The sequence below is a fragment of the Enhydra lutris genome, unplaced genomic scaffold, assembly GCF_002288905.1.
Source record: "Enhydra lutris kenyoni isolate GAN:26980312 unplaced genomic scaffold, ASM228890v2 scaffoldscaffold9, whole genome shotgun sequence".
NCBI classification, from domain to species: Eukaryota; Metazoa; Chordata; class Mammalia; order Carnivora; family Mustelidae; genus Enhydra; species Enhydra lutris.
Genome location: NW_019154093.1, coordinates 15,311,708 through 15,338,580, shown reverse-complemented (window position 1 = coordinate 15,338,580; position 26,873 = coordinate 15,311,708). Strand labels below are relative to the sequence as shown.

General features: G+C 38.7%; 1 protein-coding gene across 1 annotated transcript in view; it reads left to right on the top strand.

Annotated features, from left to right (window-relative positions):
* Positions 1-11,837: 11,837 nt before the first annotated feature.
* LOC111143185 (zinc finger SWIM-type containing 5) overlaps positions 11,838-26,873 on the top strand; it is a 218,741-nt gene continuing 203,705 nt past the window's right edge. Inside the window, exon 1 of the mRNA XM_022496715.1 lies at positions 11,838-12,432. Coding sequence (XP_022352423.1) covers positions 11,838-12,432 — 595 coding nt within the window. The remainder of the gene's footprint in view (positions 12,433-26,873) is intronic.

Sequence of the window (26,873 nt, the reverse complement as noted above, 5' to 3'; positions counted from 1 at the left end):
TGAGTCCACAAGAGACCATCCAGTCATTTCTAGTTACTTCCTTGGTCCTTAACATGCAGTTGGGTTAACTCCCACATTGAGTTCTTAGCCTGTGGGATAAATTTTCCTAGTGGGAAAGGCCAAGTGTAAGCCTCTGAAAATGCCCCACCTCTGTGCGTCCTTAGAGTGGGAGTGCTGGGATAGAGGAGATTAATTTCACATTTAAAGATCAAAAGGATGCAAAAGACGCACGGGATGGTGATCCCTAGTATAACTCCATGTAATTTGCCAGTGTGACCCTTCCAGAAACTAGAGGGATTTTACAGGATGCCTGTAGATTGCCACAAACCTAGGTTGGTTGTTAGATTACTCAACCAAGTAGCAGCTCCAATTGCAACTACTATACTCGACATGGTATCATCGCTAAATTAGATTAATAGAGGCTTAGGTTCATGGTATGTAGCCACTGAGTTGAGAAATGCATTCTTTTCTATCTTAATCAAGAAAAAGGATCAGAATATGGAACATAGTTACTGTATTAGGGTTCTTCAGAGAAGGAGAACCATTAGGATATACATATATACACATTAGGAAACATATATACACACTCTGGTATTCCTTTTCCCCTGTAACTGTGAACAGACACATGAAAAAATCCTGGGATTACTAAGGGCTCAGAACCCTAAGGGTTTGGGTCACACTTCTAATCAAGTTCAAAGACCTCCTGAGGTGAGAGCTAAGAGTGAAGAGAATTCAAAATAGATAAGTTGAGGATGAAGATGAGGATATAGTTTTGGCCCCAAGACCAACTTCAGCAATGAGGGTTGTAGTTCACTCCACCAACCTTCCTTTTCTGAGTTTCCCCTCAGTTACAGAACCACAGAGGGTCTGTTTCCTGATCCTGCATGGAGAAGTAAATCTGTGAGGTACAAGGATGGACTGTGGTAGCCATGAAAGTGTTCTTCTTAGATCTCTGGCTATGGGTGTGTGAGTGTGTGAGTGTGTGAGTGTGTGTGTGATACTTTATTGGCTATCTTAGCTGCTATGCTCTAAAATCCATCCCTGTATTCACCCACAGGCCATGGTTTCCACAGGTTGCTCCACTGACAAAATGTAGAAGGAGTACTAAGGCAGGCCTGTTCCTGGGAGATGCAAGACTCTTTTGATGGGTGACTTTGCTCTTGCCTAAGTTTCTTAGAACTGCACTGCGACCTAAGACCCTTTCAATCAACCTTCCTTCCTTTCCTTTCTCCTCCACCTGCATTGAGGTCTGATGGCTCTTACAGGATTCCCTAGTTCCTAACTACCTCTCCATGTTCCTCATCAAGCATAACCTCTAATAAATGCACATCTTATCCTGTCTTGACTAACACACACACCAAATGTCCATCACAGAGAGAAGGGATAAGCAATGTGTGCTACATTTATGTAATGAAATACTACTGAGAATTAGAACAAACTGCTGATACACAGGAATAACAAAGATGATTTTCAAAGACATGCTTAGTGAAAAAAGCCATACATAAAAGAATTCATACTTTATGATTCCATTGAATAATGGTTCTCACTGGGGGGGGATATTGACTAGAAAGGCATATGAGGGAACCTTTTGAAATGATAGAAATGTTCTTTAAAAAAAATGTTTTATTTATGAGAGAGAGAGAGAGAGCGAGTGAGCATGAGTCAGCAGGGGGAGGGGCAGAGGAAGAGGCAGACTCGCTGCTAAGCCGGGAGCCTGATGTGGGGCTTGATCCCAGGACCCTGAGATCATGACCTGAGCCTAAGGTAGACGCTTAATGGACTGAGCGACCCAGGTGTCCCTGATAGAAATGTTCTATATCTTGATCTGTGTGTTGGCCCCATGAGTGTGTACATATGTAAAAAGTCATCAAGCTGTATCCTTAAGATTGGTTCATTTTAACACCTATAAATTATATCTTAATAAAGTACTGAAAAAATAATAACGGGATTTATTAGCTCATATAACTGGATGTCAACAGGCATGGGGGCTTCAAGTAGGCTTGATTCAGCTGTTCAGCAATGCCATCAGAAATCTAATTATTTTCTGTCTTTTCCATATGCCTCTGGTGTGTCAGCTCCAACCCATGTCTAGCTTTCTCTCTGTATACATGACATGCCACCAACGGTCTCCTTTCCTATGGCAAGACACAAGAGAATTGCTTCTACAGGCTCTCATAAAAGAGTGAGAACAATTTTTTCTGGAAGTTGCTCGCAAACCACATGTCTCATTGGCCCCAAAGAGTTATGCTCATTCCTGAACCAATTTCTATGACCATGGAAATGCCATTCACTGACTAACTTGTTGTATCTGTTTATCTCGGAGTGAATCCCTTTAGAATGGGGTATGGGATTATTCCAATCAATTAGACAAGTTGGAGCTAACCCTTGGAGCTAAATTCCTCTAATTTTATGGCGGCTCCACAACTGAAGAGGGTGTAATGGATGAGGAAGACAACCACAACGTCTACTGTTGAAGAAGAAATATGGCAGAGTTGGGTAATAAGTCCAATCAGTTCAATATTGTTTTAATCATGGGTTTCCTTTCCATTTCCCAAATACCTTTCCCTATCCCCACTCCATCCAGTATTGAATATATACCCTATCAAAGTTAGCATTATCAGCAAGCACAGGTGTTTACCTTCTACTTCTTAAATGGAAACTAGAATAAATTCCATTATTAAACAAATGACTCTGGATTGCTTATGGTTTGCTTGCTGGATGCCCCTCGCCCTCATCTTAGCACTGATTTTTGTTCCATTCCTGAGGGGCTGAGGATGTTTCACAAATGCAATTTTAAAAGATTTGTTTTTAAGGTTGGCTCAAAATTTTCCTCACATCAAAAGAGCTATTGTAAGAAGTCATATATTCTTCTTGGTCATTGATTTTAATATTTTTGTTTTCACCCTGGACATTGCAATGCTGTAAAAGAAGTATTTTAGACTCCCACAGTCTCTTTGAAATGGGTCAATTCTCTCACTAGAGGAGAGATCAAACAGAGTAATACAGGCCTGGAGCCACTGCTTTATATGGCCCCTTGGTGAGAAATAGAAAAAGGCACCCAGATGTAACACTTTAGGCATAGAGCTGGGCAAATGGACTGCAGGCTGGATTTCAGTCCCTAGGTATAGATGCCCTATGCCCTCTACAGGACTGTATCATCTCCATCTCACATATTACCGTAGCCTCCTAACTTATCTTCTGCCTGCAGACTGTTAATTCTCTTCCCCATTCATCCTGCACACTTCTGTCTGATTAATTTTCCTGAAATACTGCTTTTATCATGTTACTTTCCTGCTTAAAACATCTTTTTTAACATCCTTCAGTCAACCTAAGAGAATTCAGATCCTTTTTTTTTGTCTTTACCTTTTTTAAAAAAAATTTTTACTTTTTTATTAACATATAATGTATTATTAGCCCCAGGGGTACAGGTCTGTGAATCACCAGGTTTACACACTTCACAGCACTCACCATAGCATACACCCTCCCCAATGTCCATAACCCAACCACCTTCTCCCTGCCTCCCTCCCCCCAGCAACCCTCAGTTTGTTTTGTGAGATTAAGAGTCTCTTATGGTTTTTCTCCCTCCCGATCCCATCTTGTTTCATTTATTCTTTTCCTATCCCCCAAAGCCCCATGTTACCTCTCAACTTCCTCATATTAGGGAGATCATATGGTAATTGTCTTTCTCTGATTGACTTATTTCGCTCAGCATAATACCCTCTAGTTCCATCCACATCATCGCAAATGGCAAGATTTCATTTCTTTTGATGGCTGGATAGTATTCCATTGTATATATATACTACATCTTCTTTATCCATTCATCTGTTGATGGACATCTAGTTTCTTTCCATAGTTTGGCTATTGTGGACATTGCTGCTATAAACATTCCGGGGCACGTGCCCCTTCAGATTACTACATTTGTATCTTTAGGGTCAGTACCCAGTAGTGCGATTGCTGGGTTTTGGGGTAGCTCTATTTTCAACTTTTTGAGGAACCTCCATGCTATTTTCCAGAGCGGTTGCACTAGCTTGCATTCCCACCAACAGTGTAGGAGGGTTCCCCTTTCTCCACATCCTCGCCAGCATCTGTCATTTCCTGACTTGTTAATTTTAGCCATTCTGACTGGTGTGAGGTGGTATCTTATTGTGGTTTTGATTTGTATTTCCCTGATGCTGAGTGATGAGGAGTACTTTTTCATGTGTCTGTTGGCCATCTGGAAGTCTTCTTTGCAGAAATGTCTGTTTATGTCCTCTGCCCATTTCTTGATTGGATTATTTGTTCTTTGGGTGTTGAGTGTGGTAAATTCTTTATAGATTTTGGATACTAGCCTTTTATCTGATATGTCATTTGCAAATATCTTCTCCCATTCTGTCAGTTGTCTTTTGGTTTTGTTGACTGTTTCCTTTGCTGTGCAGAAGCTTTCGATCTTGACGAAGTCCCAATAGTTCATTTTTGCCCTTACTTCCCTTGCCTTTGGTGATGTTCCTAGGAAGAAGTTGCTGCGGCTGAGGTCGAAGAGGTTGCTGCCTGTGTTCTCCTTAAGGATTTTGATGGATTCCTCTCTCACATTTAGGTCCTTTATCCATTTGGAGTCTATTTTCATGTATGGTGTAAGGAAATGGTCCAGTTTCACTTCTCTGCATGTGGCTGTCCAATTTTCCCAACACCATTTGTTGAAGAGACTCTTTTTTCCCATTGGACATTCTTTCCTGCTTTGTCGAAGATTAGTTGACCATAGAGTCAAGAGTCTATTTCTGGGCATTCTATTCTGTTCCATTGATCTATGTGTCTGTTTTTGTGCCAATACCATACTGTCTTGATGATGACAGCTTTGTAATAGAGCTTGAAGTCTGGAATTGTGATGTCACCAACTTTGGCTTTCTTTTTCAACATTCCTCTGGCTATTCGAGGTCTTTTCTGGTTCCATATCAATTTTAGGATTATTTGTTCCATTTCTTTGAAAAAAAAAATGGATGGGATTTTGATAGGGATTGCATTAAACGTGTAGATTGCTTTAGGTAGCATAGACATTTTCACAATATTTGTTCTTCCAATTCATGAGCATGGAACATTTTTCCATTTCTTTGTGTCTTCCTCAATGAGAATTCAGATTCTTTAATTAGCATTTTGAAGTTTTATGTGATCTCTCTCAAGTCTCCTTTGCAGTCTTTTTCTGCTACTTCTCACCACAGGCTTGGTGTTTCAATCAATATAGGGTACTTGCTGTTCCAAAACACATTTTACATATTCACAAATGTCTTATAAACCTCATTATTACCACCTGCATTTATATATTTATGTGTTTGTTTAATGTCTGTTTCCCAAACTGGACTATAAACTCTACACTGACTTTTGTATTTAAGGCAAGAAAACAATAACGTTAACATCCACAAACAAATATTGTTTTAATCTGAACCAGTATTTAGCCTGATCTTGAAAAGAACTGGTGGGTGTCAACAATGGCCTCATATAGCTCTTAATAACACTACTGACCGCTGTATTTACTCCACACAAGCCAAGTATCAACAAGGTCTTACTTCAGGTCTCATTATTATTCCACCTGCTGATATTTCCAGTGTATTATCGTCTCTCTAAGTCACCGCTGTTTTTCCTTTTCCTTCTCACCTTCTCCATCTCCTTCATCTTATTCTTGGCCTCTTTTCCCTTTTTTTCCCCTGAAGTTTCACTATTTGACTATAGCCAATGGAATGGTTCTCATGCTTCATTGAGAAATCTGATTGCTTATTCCCTTTTAAGTGAATCAGTCTGAGAGCTCCTTTCTGGCCAAATTTGAGTCCCTGTCCAGGAAACAGAATATATGTTCACTTTGATGCTATCCTTACAAAACCCTTTGGCTCTTGGTAAAGACAAGAATGGTGTGGAAATGAAATTCTACTGGGCTCAGAATTCAACAACATGGATTTGAGTTCCATCACTCACTTGCTAGTAACCTTGATTAAGATATAACTTTTCGAGCCTTTCTTCATAGGTAAAATGTGGATAAAGGTCCTAATAGGTTAGGGATGAATAATAGAGTTTACTAAGCAGCATTTAGGGCTTTAATTTTGATCTGAAATAAGTATTAAATTAGTATTTTTGGTTAACACAACTCAGTGAATTTTCTTCAACACTGCTTTATTTCTCAGCTGAAAGTGTAAAGCACTGTATCCATTTTAAATATCATTATTATTAGATGTCCTTGCTTCCTTATCTTTTGGCAGCTTGCTCTGTCAATTTCCAGTCCCAAATCAGGGCCAGACTATCTTAACTAACTTAGTGTGCTTTGTTACATTTAACTTATAATGCCTCACATATAATGGTTTATTCATTTTATTTGTTTCAAAATGGCAAAAATACCAGAAAACACAAGATGTATCTTCATAGTTTGTCAAAAAGAAAATCACCTTGCTACTCTAAGGTATAGTGTTGATATTAATAAATTTTCATTGTATCAATTTTCAGGAACAATATACAGGAAGAACTTTATCTTTTTATTTATTTAGAAGCATTTTATTCAGCAAAATTTTTCTTTTCCTACTGTCATGTGAATTGAGGTCACTAACAACTAACTCATGATGAGATTATTAGAATAGGTTCCTGAGAATTTTCGATGTTTTCCATTTTTTCCCTTCAAATATAGATTCTCTATATTATGTAGATTCTCTACATTATAGCCAGGTCATTCACTCATTCATTCATGAAATGTTTACTGACAATCTATTATGTGCTAAGTACAAAGCACAGACTAATGGGAGGAAAGATGTGAAAAAACAGAAGTTATATTCAGTTTTATAATGCTATATAGATTATTTAAAAACCTTGGTTTCCCATTCCTCATTCTGTATACTCAACTTCAAACTCCTTACCTGGCATTTAAGATTATCCAAATTTGACTTTCAAAGACCCTCTAATCTTTATTTTCCATTTTTATAGTCAAATAGATTTTAAAAAACTTCCAAAAACAAAACAAAACAAAACAAAAAAACCTGTTCCATTAGAATGTTTTGTACTGGGGCGCCTGGGTGGCTCAGTGGGTTAAAGCCTCTGCCTTCAGCTCAGGTCGTGATCCCAGGGTCCTGGGATCGAGCCCCACATCGGGCTCTCTGTTAGGCAGGGAGCCTGCTTCCCTTCCTCTCTCTCTGCCTACTTGTGATCTCTCTCTCTCTGTCAAATAAATAAATAAAATCTTAAAAAAAAAAAAAAAAGAATACTATCACTTTCTAAAAAAAAAGAATGTTTTGTACTTTTCAAAGCTTTTGGGTTTCCATTGAAGTAGTTCAATCCAATTTAAATTCCTTCCCTAAGTCTTTGGGCCTATTTGAATCCTACTTATTCTCCAAGATCAAGATGAAAGAAGACTCCAAGTGATCTCCTCAAAGTGATCCTTCTTCTGGTTCTCAAAATAATCACTGTTTCTTCAAGTCACCTGACAATCCTCTGAGGCTTATTGTACCTATTGCTTTTTTATAATCTTTCAGTCTTTACTGTTATTTGACTTTTCCTGTGTTTCAGCTTATCTTACTAACTGGATGTTAAGGTACCAGAGTGAAATTATTTCTTGTTTAATGGTAACTTGGAAAAGATCTAGCAATCACTAAGTCCATAAAATAAATATGAGTAATAGTAAAATATTTAGTTTTTTTAAAAAGATTGGCAAAAAAGACCCATATTAAATGAAGAGATTAGTACATTTATGAAGACTGAATTATAAAGACATTAGCTGTCCCCAAGTTAATCTAGAAATTCAATGTAATTCCAAGAAAAAAATCCCTTTAGGATTTTTTTGGAACATAGTAAAATTGATTATAAGGTTCACATGAAAGGATCAGAATGTGCATGGACAGCTAAAACAAATTTGAAAAATAAGGACAAAGAAGGGAGAGTCATCCTACCAGTTTTCTAAACATTTCTAAATTTATAAAGTTACATATTACCAAATTAAATTATTAATTAAAAATGTATTGTTGTAATAGGAAGGGATAAAAAGGTAGTGAAACAGAAAAAAAATGCCCAGAAACAAACCTATAAATATAAGACAATTTGACACTTCACAAATCAATTCAGGAAAGGCCGAACTATTTTGACAAATGGCTTTAGAGAAATGACCAACTCTCCTCATATGAAAAAAAATTAAAATTATATCCATAGTAAGAAAAAAAATTCTACATGGGAAAAAAGGCCAAAAAGTGAAAAAAATTTCAAAATTAGAAGAAAATATAGACTAGGTAAGGCTTTCTCAAATAATATAAAATACATGCAAAACTTAAAAGTTAGGTAATTTGATGTGATCAAAATTTAAAATATCAGGGGCGCCTGGGTGGCTCAGTGAGTTAAGCCTCTGCCTTCGGCTCAGGTCATGATCTCAGGGTCCTGGGATCGAGCCCCGCGTCAGGCTCTCTGCTCAGCGGAGAGCCTGCTTCCTCCTCTCTCTGTGCCTGCCTCTCTGCCTACTTGTGATCTCTGTCTGTCAAATAAATAAATAAATAAATAAATGTATGTTAAAAAAAATTTAAAATATCAGTGTAGCAAAATATAATAAACATAATAAATTTAAAAGACAAAACACATACTGGAAGAAGATACTTGCAATACATATAATAAGGAATTTCTATCCAGAACATATAGAGTACTACAAACCAAAAAAATATTAAATAATCCAATAGAAGAAAATGATCTAAGTAGGCAATATACAGAAGGGGATGTATTATGGCCAAAAATATGTAAAATGATGCTCAACCTCACCAGTAACCACAAAAAAATAGAGCAAAAACACTTTTTGTTAATGAAGCTGTTAAAAATTAAGTCTGACAATATTGTGTGTTGCGTATCGGTGAGAATATAGGGAAATAGTATTCTTACTCAGTGCTGGTGGGAGTTGGTTGTGATAGCTAATATACAACATGCCTTTCAGTGATCCTTTCCTCTTCTTTGGTGTTCATGCTTTTGTAGCGTCTTCTCCCACATTGAGTCAGAACTGTTCTGAGAGAATAGAATATGGTAGAAATGATGGTGTGTGACTTCTGAGATTAGGTCATAAAAAGCATTGCAGCTTCTAGCTTGCTCTCTTGCTTAACTGCTTTGGAGAAAACCAACCACGTCATAAGGATATTCAAGTAGCCCATTCCAGAGGCTCCCATGGAGAGGAACAAGGCTTTCCAGCACCAATTGCGTACATCAAATGCATAGGAATCAAACTTAACTCTTTTAAAAATATTTCTTTATTTATTTGAGAGAGCAAGAGAGCGAGCAAGCGAGCGAGAGAGAGCGAGAGTGGGGTGGGGCAGAAGGAAAGGGAGATGGAAACTTTACCAGACTCCATGCTCAGCAGAGCCCCATGCACCACCCTGTGATCATGACCTGAGCTGAAACCAAGAGTCAGACACTTAACCAACTGCTCCTTCCAGGTGCCCCTCAAACTTAACTTTGTTTAAGTAAGTGTTTAAGTAATATTTCTTCCTATGTTCCAACTTCTATTAACCTTCTTTACCAGCAGTTGATTAAATCACAGTAACATATTCATTGATTCAAAAAGCAAGTACTTTTTGAGATCTTCCATGTGTAAAGCATTATGGCAAGTGATGGAGATAGAGATAGAGATAGGCCCTTCCTTACATAGAAATGGTTTCTGCCATTGCAAGTCTCACACATGTACTCTAGTCAGGCATTAAAAATATATTCACCGCTGTCCTCCCCCCCAAAAAAACTGTAAGTTCTAGGAAGGAAAAGAATAAGTGCCATGGAAGTCTATAATTGTGGTACCAGATTTAAGAAGGAGTAGAGATTATGCTATTTCACAACAACCAAATAAGATATCTATAGATATAAATCCATTTACACATATAAATAGATACGAGTACTACATAAATACTCAATTTGGAATATTTGTAATTCTTACAAAAGTTAATATGGGCATTATTACTAGCTCCCTTTACAAATCATTTAAGTGAGTCATGACTAGCATCACACAAGTAGAAAGTGCGACTGACAGCCAATTCTGCCTCTCTAGCCTGTGCTCTTTCATTCTGAGGTTATAGCAAAACCAAACTACTTTGGCTCCTTTGTCTCCAATCATTTACTCTCTCTCTCTCTTTTTTTTAAAAATGTTTCATTGGTAACAACACAGATTTTGTAGAGTTCTTTTTTTAAAAAATATTTTATTTATTTATTTGACAGACAGAGATCACAAGTAGGCAGAGAGGCAGGCAGAGAGAGAAGGGGGAAGGGGGAAGCAGGCTCCCTGCTGAGCGGAGAGCCCGATGTGGGGCTCAATCCCAGGACCCTAGGATCATGACCTGAGCCGAAAGCAGAGGCTTTAACCCACTGAGCCACCCAGGAGCCCCTCATTTACTCTCTTCTTATTCTTACTTTATACCCTAGAACTCGTTCATTTTAAAGGGAGGCGGCGGGGCGCCTGGGTGGCTCAGTGGGTTAAGCCTCTGCCTTCGGCTCGGGTCATGGTCTCAGGGTCCTGGGATCGAGCCCCACATCAGGCTCTCTGCTCAGCGGAGAGCCTGCTTCCCTTCCTCTCTCTCTCTACCTGCCTCTCTGCCTACTTGTGATCTCTGTCTGTCAAATAACTAAATAAAATCTTAAAAAAAATTAAAAAAAAAAAGGGAGGCGGCAATTACAGGAACTCTTAATATAGTTCTTGGAACATTTTAAAGTTGTAGAGATTAGTCTGTCAGCAAATCTGAAATGAGCTTTTCTTGCTGCTTACAACTCAGCGTTGTTCATGGAGAAGTTAGCGGTGAAGGTGCCATTCTTGAGCACCCACTTGAGGATACATTATAGTGAAGAAAATAGAAATGATCCTGGCTCTCATGGAGTTTACACTCAGTTGGGCAGTCAGACATTACACAAATACATAAAAATATGTGTACAATTTGTTATAAGTAATAAAAGGTGTAAAAAATAAAAAACCGAGTCAGCGAGGGAAACATGCGAGACCTAATTTAGACTGGAAGCAGAGGACCAGAAAATTCTACCAAAGCCACACAAAAAATTGTTTTGTTTCCTAGGACGCAAGGTGCTAAACCCGCCAAAACCTGGGAGGGAGCAGCCGCCTAGGCGGTGAGATCTCGGCGCCCCACTGTCCAGTCACCGGCTGGTGCAACTTTGCCCGGCTCTGGAGGGGACCGCCGACTTTATTCTACATTATTGTGGCATGAGGAGAGTTTCCATCATTCGAACTTACCGATTTTTTCCTAGTGTCTTCCTAGCATCTTTCTGCCGGCTCCTCTGCTCGGCCGTGACAGTCTCCTGTCTTGTTAATTCTACCATAGCAGCCTGATTTTGAGCTTTCCCTCTGCCTGTGCCCGGCAAGCCTAGAACTTCACGGAGGCGGCTCCTCCGAGGGCTCGCGGCCTGGCCATTTCACTTGACCACACAGTGCACTCCTCTTTGGCCAGGCGGCAGGTGGGTTAGAGGCGCGCTGGCCGGCGACTGTGCCCCGCGCTCCTCGCCCCTAGGTGGCCGTCCGCCCCGCGCAAGCGCTCCGCGCGCGTTCTGGGCTGTCTGCGCCTGGCGCGCGCCGCCGGCCGGCGCTCGCTCCCGCCCCTTCTCGCGCCCGTGGCGGCCAGGACAGCGCGCGCCACCTTACGCTCGTTCTCAGGACGCCCTCGCCGGCCCTTGCGGCGCGCGCAGGGGGCCGGCCCAGGTTCCCCACTCGGGCCGGCCGGCTCGCGGGTTTGCTCGCCCCGCCCCTCCCCCGGCGCCGCAGTTGGGCGCTTGCGCGGGGCGCGTGGCCGTGGCCGGGGTCTCCGCCGCAGTCGGTGCCGCCGCCGCCGCCGCTGCCGCCGCCGCCGCCGCCGCCTCAGTCAGTCAGTCAGTTCCCAGCAATGGCGGAAGGAGGTGAGCGAGAGGAGCTGCTCTCTCCGTCGCCGGTCTCACCGGCTAAGCGCCTGTGCTCGTGGCCCAGCCCGCAGGCTCACCACCCTCGCGGTTCGCCCGGGGCCGCCAGCGGTGGGGTGGGGGGCGTCGGCGGCAGCTGCCTGGCCCCCGGGGCCCGCCCCCACCTGCAGCCCGAGTCCTTGCTGGACTGCGCCGCCAAGACGGTGGCGGAAAAGTGGGCGTACGAGAGGGTGGAGGAGCGCTTCGAGCGGATCCCGGAGCCCGTGCAGCGCCGCATCGTCTACTGGTCTTTCCCGCGGAATGAGCGGGAGATCTGCATGTACTCCAGTTTCCAGTACCGTGGCGGCCCCGGCGCCGGAGCGGCTGGCGGCGCCGCGGGGGCTTCGCCGGCCGAGGAGGGGCCGCCGCCGCCCCCCGGGGCCGCCGCTCCGACCGGCTCCGCCCCCGGGGCCGCCGCGGCGGGGGCGTCCGCCGGGCTGGGCACAGCGGCCGGAGCGGCGGGCGGCGGCGGCGAGGGGTTGCCGTTCCGCCGGGGCATCCGTCTGCTGGACAGCGGCTCGGTGGAGAACGTGCTGCAAGTCGGTAGGTAGTAGCCCGGCTCCTCTCTGGTGCCTGGCCATCTTTTCCGCAGGTGCCTTCTCTCTGCAGGAGCCCGGGGCCAAGATTCCAGCTTTCTGCCCAACTCTTGTTCCCCTGCTGAAGGACACACTAGTCACATAAAAAACTTTTCTCAACATTTCATTCAGGTCCACTGCTGCTCTTACCCCCACTCGCCCTCTACCCCATTTCTTTTTGTTCGAAGAGCAAATTGATCTCTTTTTTACTCTCAATTCTACACCCCACGCCAAAGCAAAAGGATGGGGAGGAATGCCTTTTTGGATGTAATGATTTCAGAAATGCGTTTTTCTAATTTAAGTTTAGAGAGAAGAGAATTCTTAGTGAATCTGGAGCAAGCAGTCTTACGGGGAATGTTTGAGGGACAGGCTGTCAAAGGCAATCTGTAGTCTTTACAGATTGAAGCTGGGTATAATTAACTTTAAAATAGGAAAAACATCAACAAAATATTGTGCATTTCAAACAAGTAGAATTATACGCTTTAATTTTTTTCCCCTTAGACCAGTGGTACTTGGGAATCTAGGCTGCGGACTTAACAATAACCGAAGATGGAAATGTGACAGCTCTCTTCTCCACACCCCCACCCAAGGAAAAAAAAAAGCCACACAATCTGGAGTGGGGGTGGGGTCTGTCTTCCTTGTCAGACTAGGGTAAATCAAAAGCTGGTCACGTTGGGTTTTTCAAATGCTTCTCATTTAACAAGTCTTCGGATTTGCTTTTGTTTTATCTTTCTGTTTGTGGGAAAGTGAAAAATGATTTTTTTTCTTTTACTCCTCCAGATCTTCTAGTCAATTTGTTAATCTTACTAAATACATAAATACAGTAGTAGACCTGATATGTGGAATGGTTAGGGAGAAAGGGGGAAAAATGACATTGTTTAACATTGAATTGCTGTGTGGAAAATTAAAACACTGATTTTTTTTTTTCTATTCGGGTTATTGTAGCTTTCTGGACATGCACATTATGCATTTTATTGTACAGTATATGCTCATATTTATTGAAAAAATACTGATTTTTGAAAGGAGTTGGAGAAAGGTTGTTTTTAGAATTAAATAAGTACTGAACACATACACAGGCATGCCAAACATCTAGCTCTCTTTTCCCCAGGTAAAACTAATATATTTGAAATTTTTTTCTTTTAAAGAGTGGTGCATTGTGGTGTTTCATATAAAGTAATCTACTTATGGTTATTGAGAATCATTGAATCTTCTGTTTCTTTTTAAAACAACAGTGTACCACAATTTGTTTTGCAAATGTGAAATGTAAATTTATCTAAATTTATCTTGTGTCAGAATACAGTGACAGTGGATTGAGAAAGTCTTATTTGGAAAAGGCTAGCTAGTGCTTTGTGCATTAGTATTTTTGAAAGAATGAGTTGAATAATCAGATAATTAAAGTGTACAACTTGAGTACTGAAATACTGAAAACATGAAAGTAAATGTAGACATTATTAGTCTGCAAACTTTATTTTTATGAGTTTAGATCAGTTAGCTTTTAAGATTCTTGTTTAAGATATCTTAAATTGAGAAGTGTCAATTTAAGTGGTTGTTTTATAGTAAGGGATGGATTTGAAAGAATTTTTAAACTTGAGGGGGCAAATGAGGGATAGGAAGAGTTTTAAAGAGGTATATATTTTGTAAATGACTATAATTGTCAAATTCCAAATAAAATCAGATTTTGTGGGTGATGCAGGTCATGTTTAAATCAGATATTTTTCTTTCATGGTATGATAGTTGGCATGCTTATTGGGATAATGAGCTCTTGTATGAGAGTTTTGGGATCTGGAGAAAAGACACATAAGCATGTTTTCTGATTCTTACTGTGGATTTCATAGATGTGAAGGTAGGAGAATGAATTACTTACTTTAGTAATGCTATTTGAGAACCATGAGCTGTGTAATCTTTATTTTTCTTACTTTAATTTATGCTAATGAGTGTGAAAGAGGATATTCCATTCCTGGCATTTTGAGTTCTGTATCTTAGCATGAATCACCATTTATTATGTGAAATTAAGACTCATCCCTCATCTCTTAAACTTAAAATATGAGTATGTGACTTAATGTACATGATAGGTTTTATGAAAGTATTGCCAAGAGACTAGTGAGGAAATGATTTATATATAGGAAGATAGTAATAGTGTTTTTCAGTTTATAACTTCAAACTCAATTTAATTACTCAGTGGTCCTAATTTAAAAATGCTACATATTTCCTTGATGTTGGTAAGGCATAGTTATAACCTCAGAATTGGGAAGTTACTGAAGTCTGATGGTTTAGAAAGGAAAGGAGTTTAGGGTATTTTTATAACAATACTCTTTTAAGGAAAGGATTCATAAGGAGATTTAAAATGGAAAACAAAAAGACCTCAAAATAAAAAATGTAAATTTTTAAAAATGAAGAAAACAGCACAACACAAAACAAATTTTGAAGGAAAATAGACAATAACAAAAAGACCTGTGCAAAGAGTAGGTATACTACATTCGGTAACTTCTGATTACTTTCTACATGGAATCTGGTAATGGGAAGTCATGGGCTTGTTGAAAAGCAAGTACTCTGTAGAAAAAACATCAGATTTTGAATCAGAACTGAAACTTTCCCAGCTTGATGTAAACAAATTGGAGAACTACAGGCTATTATGCTCAAAGGATGCATTTCTTCTACATAACAGTACTGAATCAGAAGTATTGTTCCTTTTAAAAAGGGAAAATTGTAAATTAGTCTTTTCATGTACATCTGTAAATTTAAAGCTGTGTGAAAGACTTACAGTCTGATCTCTCAGTTATTATGAAGGTAATAGAGTTCAGATGTTTTAGGTATTTGCATTTTTAACCTGTTTAAGAAATCCATGGAAATTATCAGTAGTATAGACTTTGGAAAAAAATACTTATTCAGGAGTCTGTAGATGGTATAAGAATGGGATGATTATAATTTACTAATAGTTTTAAGAAGTTGACCTTTTTTTTGCAATTCATCATATCTTAAATAACTTACCTGTGCTTGGTAAAACTTAAGTAGTTTGTGAAATCTGGATTGACTCAGGGGAAAAAAATCATTAACATGACTAAGAGGAAGTATCCAGGGGTCTTCGGATGGTCTGACAATGCTCTATCACTGAACCTACGTTGTAGCTGTTGGATATTCACCTTATACTAATTCTTTTTGCTGTTCCATTCCTTTTGTTCAGTACATTTTCTTATGTCTATTATATCTCACAAATGCTGTTAAAAATAAATGCAGTTGTGTTTTTTTTAAAGCTTTTTTTAAAAACATTAACAGTTTTTCTCTCTTAAATGCAGAAATGTTTATTTGGATGTTTAGATTTTAAAAAATTAGGTAAGAGCATTCAGTGACCTTCTGTGCTGGTATATCTTAATGATATAAATTCTTATATATTGTTATGTGTATCTTATGTTATATCTATTATATATTATAATTTACATATGTATCCAAAAATTTTCATAGATTATGACTGTTGATGTCAACAAAACCCCATATTTTTAGTCCATACATTTTCTAGTAAGTATAATTTGTCCTTGGATAGTCTTCAAGACAAGAGCCACAATGCTATGTACTACCTTACATGGAAGAAGTATAATTACAAAGACAATAATAATTAGAAGATCCAGTTCATAGCTTAGATATCAAATAATAAGTTTATAATTATGAGAACTTGTATGTTATCAATAAACTATGAAATTTTTTTATAGTACAACTTTTGTGAAGTGCATTGTGACAAGTATTACAGTTGTTGATTTTTTTTTTTAAGACTTTTTATTTATTTATTTATTTATTTGACAGACAGAGATCACAAGTAGGCAGAGAGAGAAGGAGGAAAGCAGGCTCCCCGCTGAGCAGAGAGCCTGATGCAGGGCTGGATCCCAGGACCCTGGGATCATGACCCGAGCCGAAGGCAGAGGCTTTAACCCACTGAGCCACCCAGGCACCCCCAGTTGTTGATTTTTGTATATGATTTGTTTTGATCTGTATTTTTGGGGGGAACAAAAGATATCCTCATCTAAAAAGCTTTATAGCATTGTATGTAAGTTAAAATAGTTGTAAAATCATAATAAAATTCATGTGAGGAAAAATGAATTTATATTTAAGCTGTTCGAGCATAGAAGGTAGCTGCATACTTTAAGGGATATGTGGAAAAATTTTTTAGAGTAGAAACTTACCAAATTTTAAAATCATATTACTTTTTTTTTAAGCAATGAGTTCTCTCCTTTTACCTCTCTCTAACACATCACACAAACATCTTAATATTTAATAAATATTTGTTGAATAGGGAAGGTTAAGAACAGACTTCTCAGTGTTATAAGACTTAAAAAAAGAGCGAAGCTTAAATTTTTAGTATTCGTGTGGTATTAGAAGATATGGGGAAACTTCATACCTGTGCATATTAATAAACTGATAGCATTAACTAGTATGAATGTTACATTTGTGTATCTTCTATGTTTACTGTTTTGTGTGAAGGCTATGACTTACCATTTTCTTCAGTTGAAAGCTTTAGATGAATTATTATTGAAGGTAATTTTCTCAAAGATAGAGCTTTAGATTTTCAAAAAAATTGTTATTTAAATTCTAGTTAATTAACATATAGTGCAATATTGATTTCAGGAGTAGAATTCAGTGCCTAGAGCTTTTAGATTTAAAAGATAATGAGTCGGGGCACCTGGGTGGCTCAGTGGGTTAAGCCACTGCCTTCGGCTCAGGTCATGATCTCAGGGTCCTGGGATCGAGTTCCGCATCGGGCTCTCTGCTTCCCTCTCTCTCTGCCTGCCTCTCTGTCTACTTGTGATCTCTCTCTGTCAAATAAATAAATAAAAATCTTAAAAAAAAAAAAAGATAATGAGTAAACTAAAAGACAGTGGATTTTATTTTAGAGGTTATCTATTTCAGGAATTAAAAAAAGTATATTATTGAAGTGTGAATACAAACTCTAAATTTTGAAGTGAAAGGGCTAGAAATTTATTTATGCCTATGTGAAACAATTTCATTTCTCTTGTTTCAACAGTGGCTGTTAAAAATTAAGATGTTAACTGTCAGTGTTCTACTATGGTGATGGTTATATGAATGTATGTAAATGTGTTAAAATATATAGAACTATTCCCAAAAAGTCAAGTTTACTATATTATACCTTAGAAAACAATTTTTAAAAATCAAGGCATTAATGTATCTATAAATTAATGAATATGCAGAAAGATACTGAAAACGCTGTATTAGTATCCTATGGCTGCTGTAACAAAGTGCCACAAACTGGGTGACTTAAAACAACACAAACTTATTGGCTCACAATTCTGGAGGCCAGAAGTCTGAATCAACATATGGAAAGGCCATGCTCCCTCTGAAATCTATAGGGGAGTCCTTCCTTGCTTTTTCTAGCTTCTCGGGTTTGGAACTCTAATCTCTGCTTTTGTTGTCACATGGCATTCTTCCTATGTGTTTCTGTCTTCACATGGCCATTTTATAAGGATAGCAGTCATATTGGATTAGGGGCCCACCCTGCTGCAGTGTGACCTCATTTTAACTAATTACATGTGCAATGACCCTGTTTCCAACTAAGGTCACATTCTGAGGTACTGGGGGTTAGGGAATTTTTTTTTCTTTTCTTTCTTTCTTTTTTTTTTTTTTAAGATTTTATTTATTTATTTGGCACAGAGAGAGATATCACAAGTAGGCAGAGGGAGAGAGAGAGAGGAAGGGAAGCAGGCTCTCTGCTCAGCAGAGAGCCCGATGCAGGGCTCAATCCCAGGACCCTGGGATCATGACCTGAGCCGAAGGCAGGGGCTTTACCCCACTGAGCCACCCAGGTGCCCTTGGGGGTTAGGAATTTAAGCATACCATTTTTAGAGGGACACAATTCAACTCATAACAGCTTCTCACACTTACTTCTTGTTGCATAATAGTTTCATGTGAATTTTAAACTTTTTTATATTGGCTGTGGCTTAAATTAGAAATTACCACATTCATTTCATTAGGTAAGCATTATTTCAATTTAATTGATTCAGTTTGCATGATTGATATTATTTAATATTTTTAGTACATGTGAAACTTTTTTGTTGAGTAGGTGGTTATTTAAAGGTTAAACCTGTCATTTTTTAATAAAAAATGATGATTGTGCAGTACAGCACTCAGGATATACATGCAAGGATGAACAGATTACTGTGAGGGTTTTGTTTTTTTTTTTTAATGTGTATTCTTTATAACTTGTCTTTGGAAATAGGTAACCCTCAAAGCATATGAACCTTTTCTTTTCTTTCTTTCTTTTTTTTTTTAGAATTTATTTATTTATAAGAGGCAGGCAGAGAGAGAGGGGGAAGCAGGCTCCCTGCTGAGCAGAGAGCCCAAAGTGGGGCTTGAGCGGGGCTTGATCCCAGGACCCTGAGATCATGACCTGAGCTGAAGGCAGAGGCTTAACCCACTGAGCCACCCAGGTGCCCTGCATATGAACCTTTTCTTAACCTGTTTCCAGACCTCAAGTTAATATGGTTTAGAGTTAGTGTTTGATATTAGAAATAGACTACAATCCATTGCAGACACTTTTAAAAAAAAAGATTTTATTTATTTATTTGACAGAGAAAGAGAGACGGAGAACACAAGCAGGCACAGTAGAAGGCAGAGGGAGAAGGAGAAGCAGGCTCCCAGCTGAGCAGGGAGCCTGACACACGAATCGATCCCAGGACCCTGGGATCATGACCTGAACTGAAGGCAGTTGCTTAACCAACTGAGCCACTCAGGCACCCCAGATCACTTAAAAAAAAAAGATTTTATTTAATTCATTTGTCAGAGAGAGAGAGAGAAAGAGCGAGAGTGCGCACAAACAAGCGTAGTGGCAGGCAGAGGGAGAAGCAGTCTCTACACTGATCAAGGAGCCCGATGCAGGACTTGATTCCAGGATCCTGAGATCATGACCTGAGCTGAAAGCAGACACTTAACTGACTGAGCCACCCGGGTGTCCCTTTCCATTTCAGATCACTTTTATGTGAGTTTTCTACCTTGTAGTTTATTCATAGGTTTATTTCTTTCCTGAGGCAGCATGCTTCTTGGCCACTTTTAACCTATCATTGAACTAGTATGCCAGGGAAATCACACTCATTTTAATATTAACTTTAGTATTGTATTATAGTATGCTAAATTACTCTGGTATTTTTCATGATCATATGTAGCCAACTGATTAATTTTTGGTTTTCAGTATTGAAAAAATTGTTTGTCCCCTTAGAATGTATAACGTGATATGCTGTAAGTTTGTGTTCGATAAATGTTTATTGAATAAATGAGTAAATTGCTATATGACTTTTTTATATTTATGTAGTATGGACATCTCTCTTCATTGATTTATATGTAATAGGAGCCTAGGCGATACATTGACAATTTGTAATTTCTGATTTTTGAAACATTACATAGGTTTAAAAAATGTCACTTATTAACTAATTCTTGATTCATTCATTGAATTTTTTGGTAAAGATTTTATTTAGTTTAGAGAGAGAGTGTGTGTGAGAATAGGGGGAGGAACAGAAGGAGAGAGAGAGAGAGAGAATCCCAAGCAGTCTCTGTGCTGAGGGTGGATCCTGATGTGGGGCTGAATCCCACAACCCCAAGATCACGACCTGAGCCAAATCAGAGTCCCACACTTAACTGACTGAACCACCCAGGCACCCCTCATTCATTGACTATTTAGTTACTTGTTTTGTGTAAGGCTCAATAAATAACCATTTTCCTGTTTTTAGTGGACCTCATTCCAAAATATATTTTCCTGCCTTAGAATATAAACCCAAGTTGGACACTAAAGCCTAAGGGTCTAGGGACTACATTATGTTGACATTTATGTAGGTGGGGAGTTATAAACTGAGTGGGTACTTGACTCTAAGAGAGTCTCTGAAACCTATTTTTGAAGTTTTTTTTTTTTAAACATTTTTTTTTTTAAGATTTTATTTATTTGACACACAGAGATCACAAGTAGGCAGAGAGGTAGGCAGAGAGAGAGAGGAAGGGAAGCAGGCTCCCTGCTGAGCAGAGAGCCTGATGCGGGACTCAATCCCAGAATGCTGAGATCATGACCTGAGCCAAAGGCAGAGGCTTTAACCCACTGAGCCACCCAGGCGCCCTATTTTTGAAGTTTTATGTGTGTGTGTTTTTTGGTCATTTGCTTTTGTTTCCCATTGTAATGGAGTGACAAATGTGGTATGCAAGGCAGTATAACATTGTTACCCTCTTTGAAAATAGTTGAATCAAAAAATGAAATACCTGTTAACCCTTGTGCTTTTCTTGCTTTACGAACAGTTATTTGTATACTTATTATCATTTAGTCCTCAGGGAAATGCAAATTATAACATAAGGAGATACTACTACTACTACTACTACTACTACTACTGCTACTATACACACACACACACACAGTAGTATGGCTAAAAATGAAAGACTGCCAGTATCAGTGCTGGCAAGGATGTGGAGCAATTAAGAACTGTCTTATTGTATTTGTAAGTATGCAAAATGATAGTCACTTTGAAAAACAGGTTCTTATAAAGTTAATCATACACTTACTCATAAGATTCAGGAACCCTATTCCTGGATATTACTTAGAGAAATGAAAACATCTGTTCATAAAAAGACTTGTACTTGAATATTCAGAGCAGCTTTATTTAGAATAGCCTTAAACTGGAAACATCCCAAGTGCCTATCAGATGGGTAAATAGATAAATTGTATATCCATACAATAGAATACTATTCAGCAATAAAAAAGAATAGACTATTGATAGCCTAGAAGCATGGATGATTCTAAAAATCATTATGCTAGGAGCACCTGGGTGGCTCAGTCAGTTAAGTGTCTGCCTTCGGTCAGGTCATGATTTAGTCCCGTGTTGGGCTCCTTGCTCGCAGGGAGCTTCTCCCTCTTCTAACAGCTCAGTGTGTGTGTGCTCTCTCTCTCTCAAATAGTAAAATCTTTAAAAAAATAAAAAATAAAATAAAAAGCATTATGCTAAATAAAAGAGCTAGACCAAAAAGAGTACATGTGACACAGTTTCATGTATATGAAATTTTAGAAACCCCAAACCTATAGTGACGGAAAGTAAGTCAGGGGTTGCTAGGGTACAGGGGAATGGGGTATGAGGAAACCTTTTTGGGTGTTGGAAATGTTCCATATCACAATCATAGTAGTGGTTACATGACTGTACTTACTTGTCAAAACAGTGAATTTCATACACTTAAAATTGGTAAATTTTATGGATTGTAAATTATACTTAAAAAATTTGATTTTGAAGGAAAGAATAGTGGGTTTCAACCTCAGTTTCACACTAAAATCACCTGGGCAGATTTTTTTTAAAGACAGTGTCCATCCAGGACTCACCCTAAATTAATTAGTTGAGAATGAGGATTCAACTTCAGAGTTTTAAAAAAGTTTTTAAACTTACTGTAGGCAATCAAAACATTATGTCATATTTATTACACAAATGTTATGGACCATGTCATCTTTCTTTTCTACTTCAATCTATTCTGTTTTACCAATCTTTAGGTTTATTTATGGACTTTAAGGAAAATTATTCTCTTACCACTTAAAGAATTTGTGCCTGTGTTTTGGAAAGGTCTCATGCAAAAGTATATAAATTCTTTGTCATTATCACCATCAGAAGACACTTGTCTAAATGTAATGCCAATGTATAATTTTCTTCATGTTTGTTCACTTATTTGTGAAACTTATATTTAACATTTTATTAAAAAGATTATTTATTTATTTAACAGACAGAGATCACAAGTAGGCAGAGAGGCAGGCAGAGAGAGAGGAGGAAGCAGGCTTCCCACTGAGCAGAGAGCCTGATGCGGGGCCCGATCCTAGGACCCTGGGATCACGACCTGAGCTGAAGGCAGAGGCTTTAACCCACTCAGCCACCCAGGTGCCCCTATTGCTCTATTTTAATAGAATTCTAGTTATAAGAAACATTGAAATTATGTCTAATATTACAAAAAAGTTTGAAAGCGTTTATTGCTTATAAGTTAGATTAACCCTTCACGAAATTTCCTCTGTATTGACATTTCTATGCCCTGTAATACTCTAGTCCATAGTGATTCAAAAGAGTAACATCGGCAGGAAGGAAGATGACAGAAAAATACCAGCTGTTAATCCTTTTTTCTCAGAATAAATGTTACAGATTTCTGTCTTTAGAATAGCTTTATTACCTTCATATAATCCCCCTTTTTCCTTTGTTTTTTTTAAAGAGTATTGCTTCCTTTAGGTATAACTATATGATAGAGCCAATCAGCAAAATGGATTTTGGTCTATCCATTCGTTATCAGTAGTCTGTAAGCAACAGAGAATGTATTATGTCTTTGAAAGCCTTGGAGATAATTATGTTTTTTTCCCTATTCATTCATGGTTTTATTGAATGGAAGCCCGCGGCATTAATACATTCAGGAAAAGCCAGCCTGTCAACACCTGATAAACTGACATGACTGGCAAGCATCATGTACACAGTTGATGTTAGCAATATAAAATTCTTTCTCACACTATGGTTCCCTATTGCAAAAAAAAATCTTGCTGATTTTTTATCTCACTCAATATTATGTTATTATATTCTTTGCTACCATATATATCTACATATATCTACCATATATATTATTATATATATTACCTAATATGATACAGGGTATATATTATATAATATGGTAATATTATATATCATCACATATATGCAGGGTCTATGCAGTAGGTAGCCTCAGAATTCTGGCTTCTTGCTGTATCTGTTTCATTACCTGTAGATGGACAGAATGATGATACCAACCATTGTTTTGAGGATAAATTATCTTCTTTTTTTAAAGAGAGTGCCGTGTGTGCACCCTTAATCGAGGGAGAGGGTGAGGGGAGGAGAGTGGGGCAGAGGTAGAGAGAGAATCTTAAGCAGGCTCCATGCCCAGGGCTGAGCCTGAGGTGAGGCTCCATCTCACAACCCTGAGATCATGACCTGAGCCGAAATTAAGAGTCAGACATTAACCTACTGAGCTACCCAAGTTTCCCTCAGGATAAATTAATAGGTAAAATAATTAGAACAGGGCCTTGCACTTATTAGGTGCTATGTAAATATTTGGTATTATTAATATACTACAATTACTGAAAATATTCTGTATTTGTTACCTTTCCTTCTTCAACATTCTCCCGGCTTCTGAAGCCTTTTCAATCTGACTTGTGCTTTCATTCAGTGTATTAAAATTGATCTCTTAAAGGTCACCAGTGACCTCATGATTGCCAAACACAGTATCCTTTTTCCAGTCTTCATCCTTCACGACCTCTGTGTAGAGTTTTCTGTAGTCTGCTGCATCTTCTTCTTGAAATACTTCTTAGACTTTACTGTTTTGGCTTTCTTTCTGCCTTCCTTCTTTTTTCTCTTATCCCACAAAATTGGGATGTATGTTGGGGTGCCTGGGTGGCTCAGTGGGCTAAAGCCTCTGCCTTCGGCTCAGGTCATGATCCCAGGGTCCTGGGATCAACCCGCCATCACATGGGGCTCTCTGCTCAGCAGGTTGCCTGCTTCCCCCCTCTCTCTGTCTGCCTCTCTGCCTACTTGTGATCTCTGTCAAATAAACAAACAAATGAAGAAACAAACAAACAAAAATCTTTAAAAAAAGAAATGGGATGTATGTTTTGCCCCAAGCTTGTTTGCTTGCTTGCTTTCTTTCTTTCTTTCTTTCTTTTTTAAGATTTTATTTATTTATTTGAGAGACAGAGAGTACGAGTGGAGGCTTGGGGGAAGCAGGCTTCCCGCTGAGCAGGGAGCCCAATGCCGAGCTCAATCCCAGGATCCTGGGATTATGACTTTAGCTGAAAGCAGACATGTAACCTCCTGAGCCACTCAGGTGCCCTGCCCCAAGCTTTCTAATTTAGCAATTTATTTATTTCTATAGCTTTAATTACTATTTTATGAACGCAAGGTAGCATAATGTAATGTAGTGGTTTAAATTTTGTTTAAAGCAACTCTACTACTCATTTTCAAAATTAAATCTTAGATGGTATTTCAGGTTTTGCAGCAGAAAATTCGAGCAGTTTGGAGGATTGGGAAGGGGCCCACAACTCAATCAGCGAGGCCAGCTTCTTTTTGCCCCTGTGAAGCACTTCTAAATAATAGTGTTGGGATTTGAAGTCAGGAGATCTGCCTTGGTTTTCTTTTCTTTTCTTTTTTTAAAAAAGATTTTATTTATTTATTTGACAGAGAGAGACACAGCAAGAGAGGGAACACAAGCAGGGGGGTGGGGTGGGAGAGGGAGAAGCAGATTTCCTGTCAAGCAGGGAGCCCAATGTGGGCTGATCCCAGGACCCTGAGATCATGACCTGAGCTGAAGGCAGACACTTAACAACTGAGCCACCCAGGTGCCCCTCTGCCTTGGTTTTCTCAGATAAAAAGTGTCAGGATTTTTGTGAGATTTTAAATAAACTAATATATGCAGAAGCACTTTATAAATGTCATTGTGCAAATAATATAACTTTTAAATCTATGGTGTTTCTCCCTCTGGAATTCAAGTTCAGCATATATATTTGCCTGTTAGATATTTCTAAATGGTTACTCTACTAGCCACTGAAAATCAACATGTCTGGTAAAGGATTAACGTCCAGAATATATATATATATATATATATATATATATATATATATATATATATACACACACACACACACAAATATACATATGTGTGTATATATATACACACACGTATATATGTATATATATATACACACACACACGATATACATATATATATATATATATATATATTTTAAGACTTTATTTATTTATTTGAGAGAGAAAATGAAAGCATGAGACGGGGGAAGGTCAGAGGGAGAAGGAGACTCCATGCAGAGCAGGGAGTCCAATGCAGGACTTGTCACCGCATTGAGTCACCCAAGCACCCCAAATGTCCAAAATATATTAAGAACTCCTACAATTCAACAACAAAAACAATGGGCAAAGGAGTTGAATAAATACTTCTCCAAAGAAAATAAGCAAATGATCTATAAGCACATGCGAAGATACTTAACATCACTAATCATTAGGGAAATGCAAATGAGAACCATAAGGGACATCCCTTCATATCCATTAGGATAGCATATATAAAGAAAACCAAAACACAGAAAATAACAAGTGTTAGTGAGCATATGGAGAAATGGAAACCTTGTGCATCACTATTAGGAGTATAAAGGAGTGCAGATGCTGTGGAAAGTGGTATGACTGTTTCTCAAAAAATTAAACATAAAATTATCATGAATATCCAACAATTCCACTTCTGGGCATATACCAAAAGAACTGAATGCAGGAACTTGAATAGATGTTTGTACACTTATGTTTAACAGAAGCATTAGTCTCAATAGCCAAAGGTGGAAGCAACCCAAGTGTCCATCGACAGATTAATGAATAAACAAAATGTGGTATAGACATAGCATGGAATATTATGTAGCCTTAAAAAAGAAGAATCCTGATAGATACAACATGGGTGAACCTTGAAGACATTAGGCTGCTTTTCAGATGTATAAACTTGGATGACAAGTTACTTAACCTGTTTGTGCTTCAGTTTCTTCATCTATAAAATGGAGATGCAATACTGTCTCAGAAAATTTATATCACAGTTAAATGTGTTAGTGTATTCAAAGTCAGCTTGGAATTTCTTACACATTTTAGGGGTATTATGAATCTTAGTTCTCTTTCTTTTCTCCTTTCCTGCCTCCTAATAGTCTATACCTCTATTTTTTGTTTTAAAGATTTTATTTATTTGATAGAACAGAGAGACAGAGCATGAGCGGGGGTGAGGGACAGAGGGAGAGGGAGAAGCAGACTCTGTACCTCTGTTCTAAAAAGTGCCATTTCCGTAACTGCTTAGTTGAAATTAAACATTCCTTCCACTTTAGTCCTATGCATTGATCAGCAATTGTTTGAGTAGCTATTATATTCTAGGCTCTGGTGTAGCCATTGGAGACATGGCAGTGAATAAAACAAAGTTCCTGCTTTCATGGAGCATACATGTTAGTTAGGCGACAGACAACACTTTCCATTTTCAGTTTGTGTTTTAATTGTTACAAGGTGTTATCTTCCCTTCCAGTCTGCAGTTGCTTCCAGGTCAAGGACTGTATCCTGCAATATATTTAGCATCTAGCAACATGCCTAGTAGGTTTCAAAATGACCTTTTAAGAGGTCTTTTTGGAAATGAATTGCAAACATTATCTTGTTCATTTCTATGACTTCCTTTTTTCCCCCCTCAAGATTTTATCTATTTATTTACTGAGAGAATGTGCATTTACATGCATTAGTCAGGGGAGGGGTAGAGGAAGAAGGAAAGGGAGAATCTCAAGCAGACTCCATACTGAGTGCAGAGCCCATTGTGGGGCTCAATTGCACAACCCTGAGATCATGACCTGAATCAAATCAAGAGTGAGTT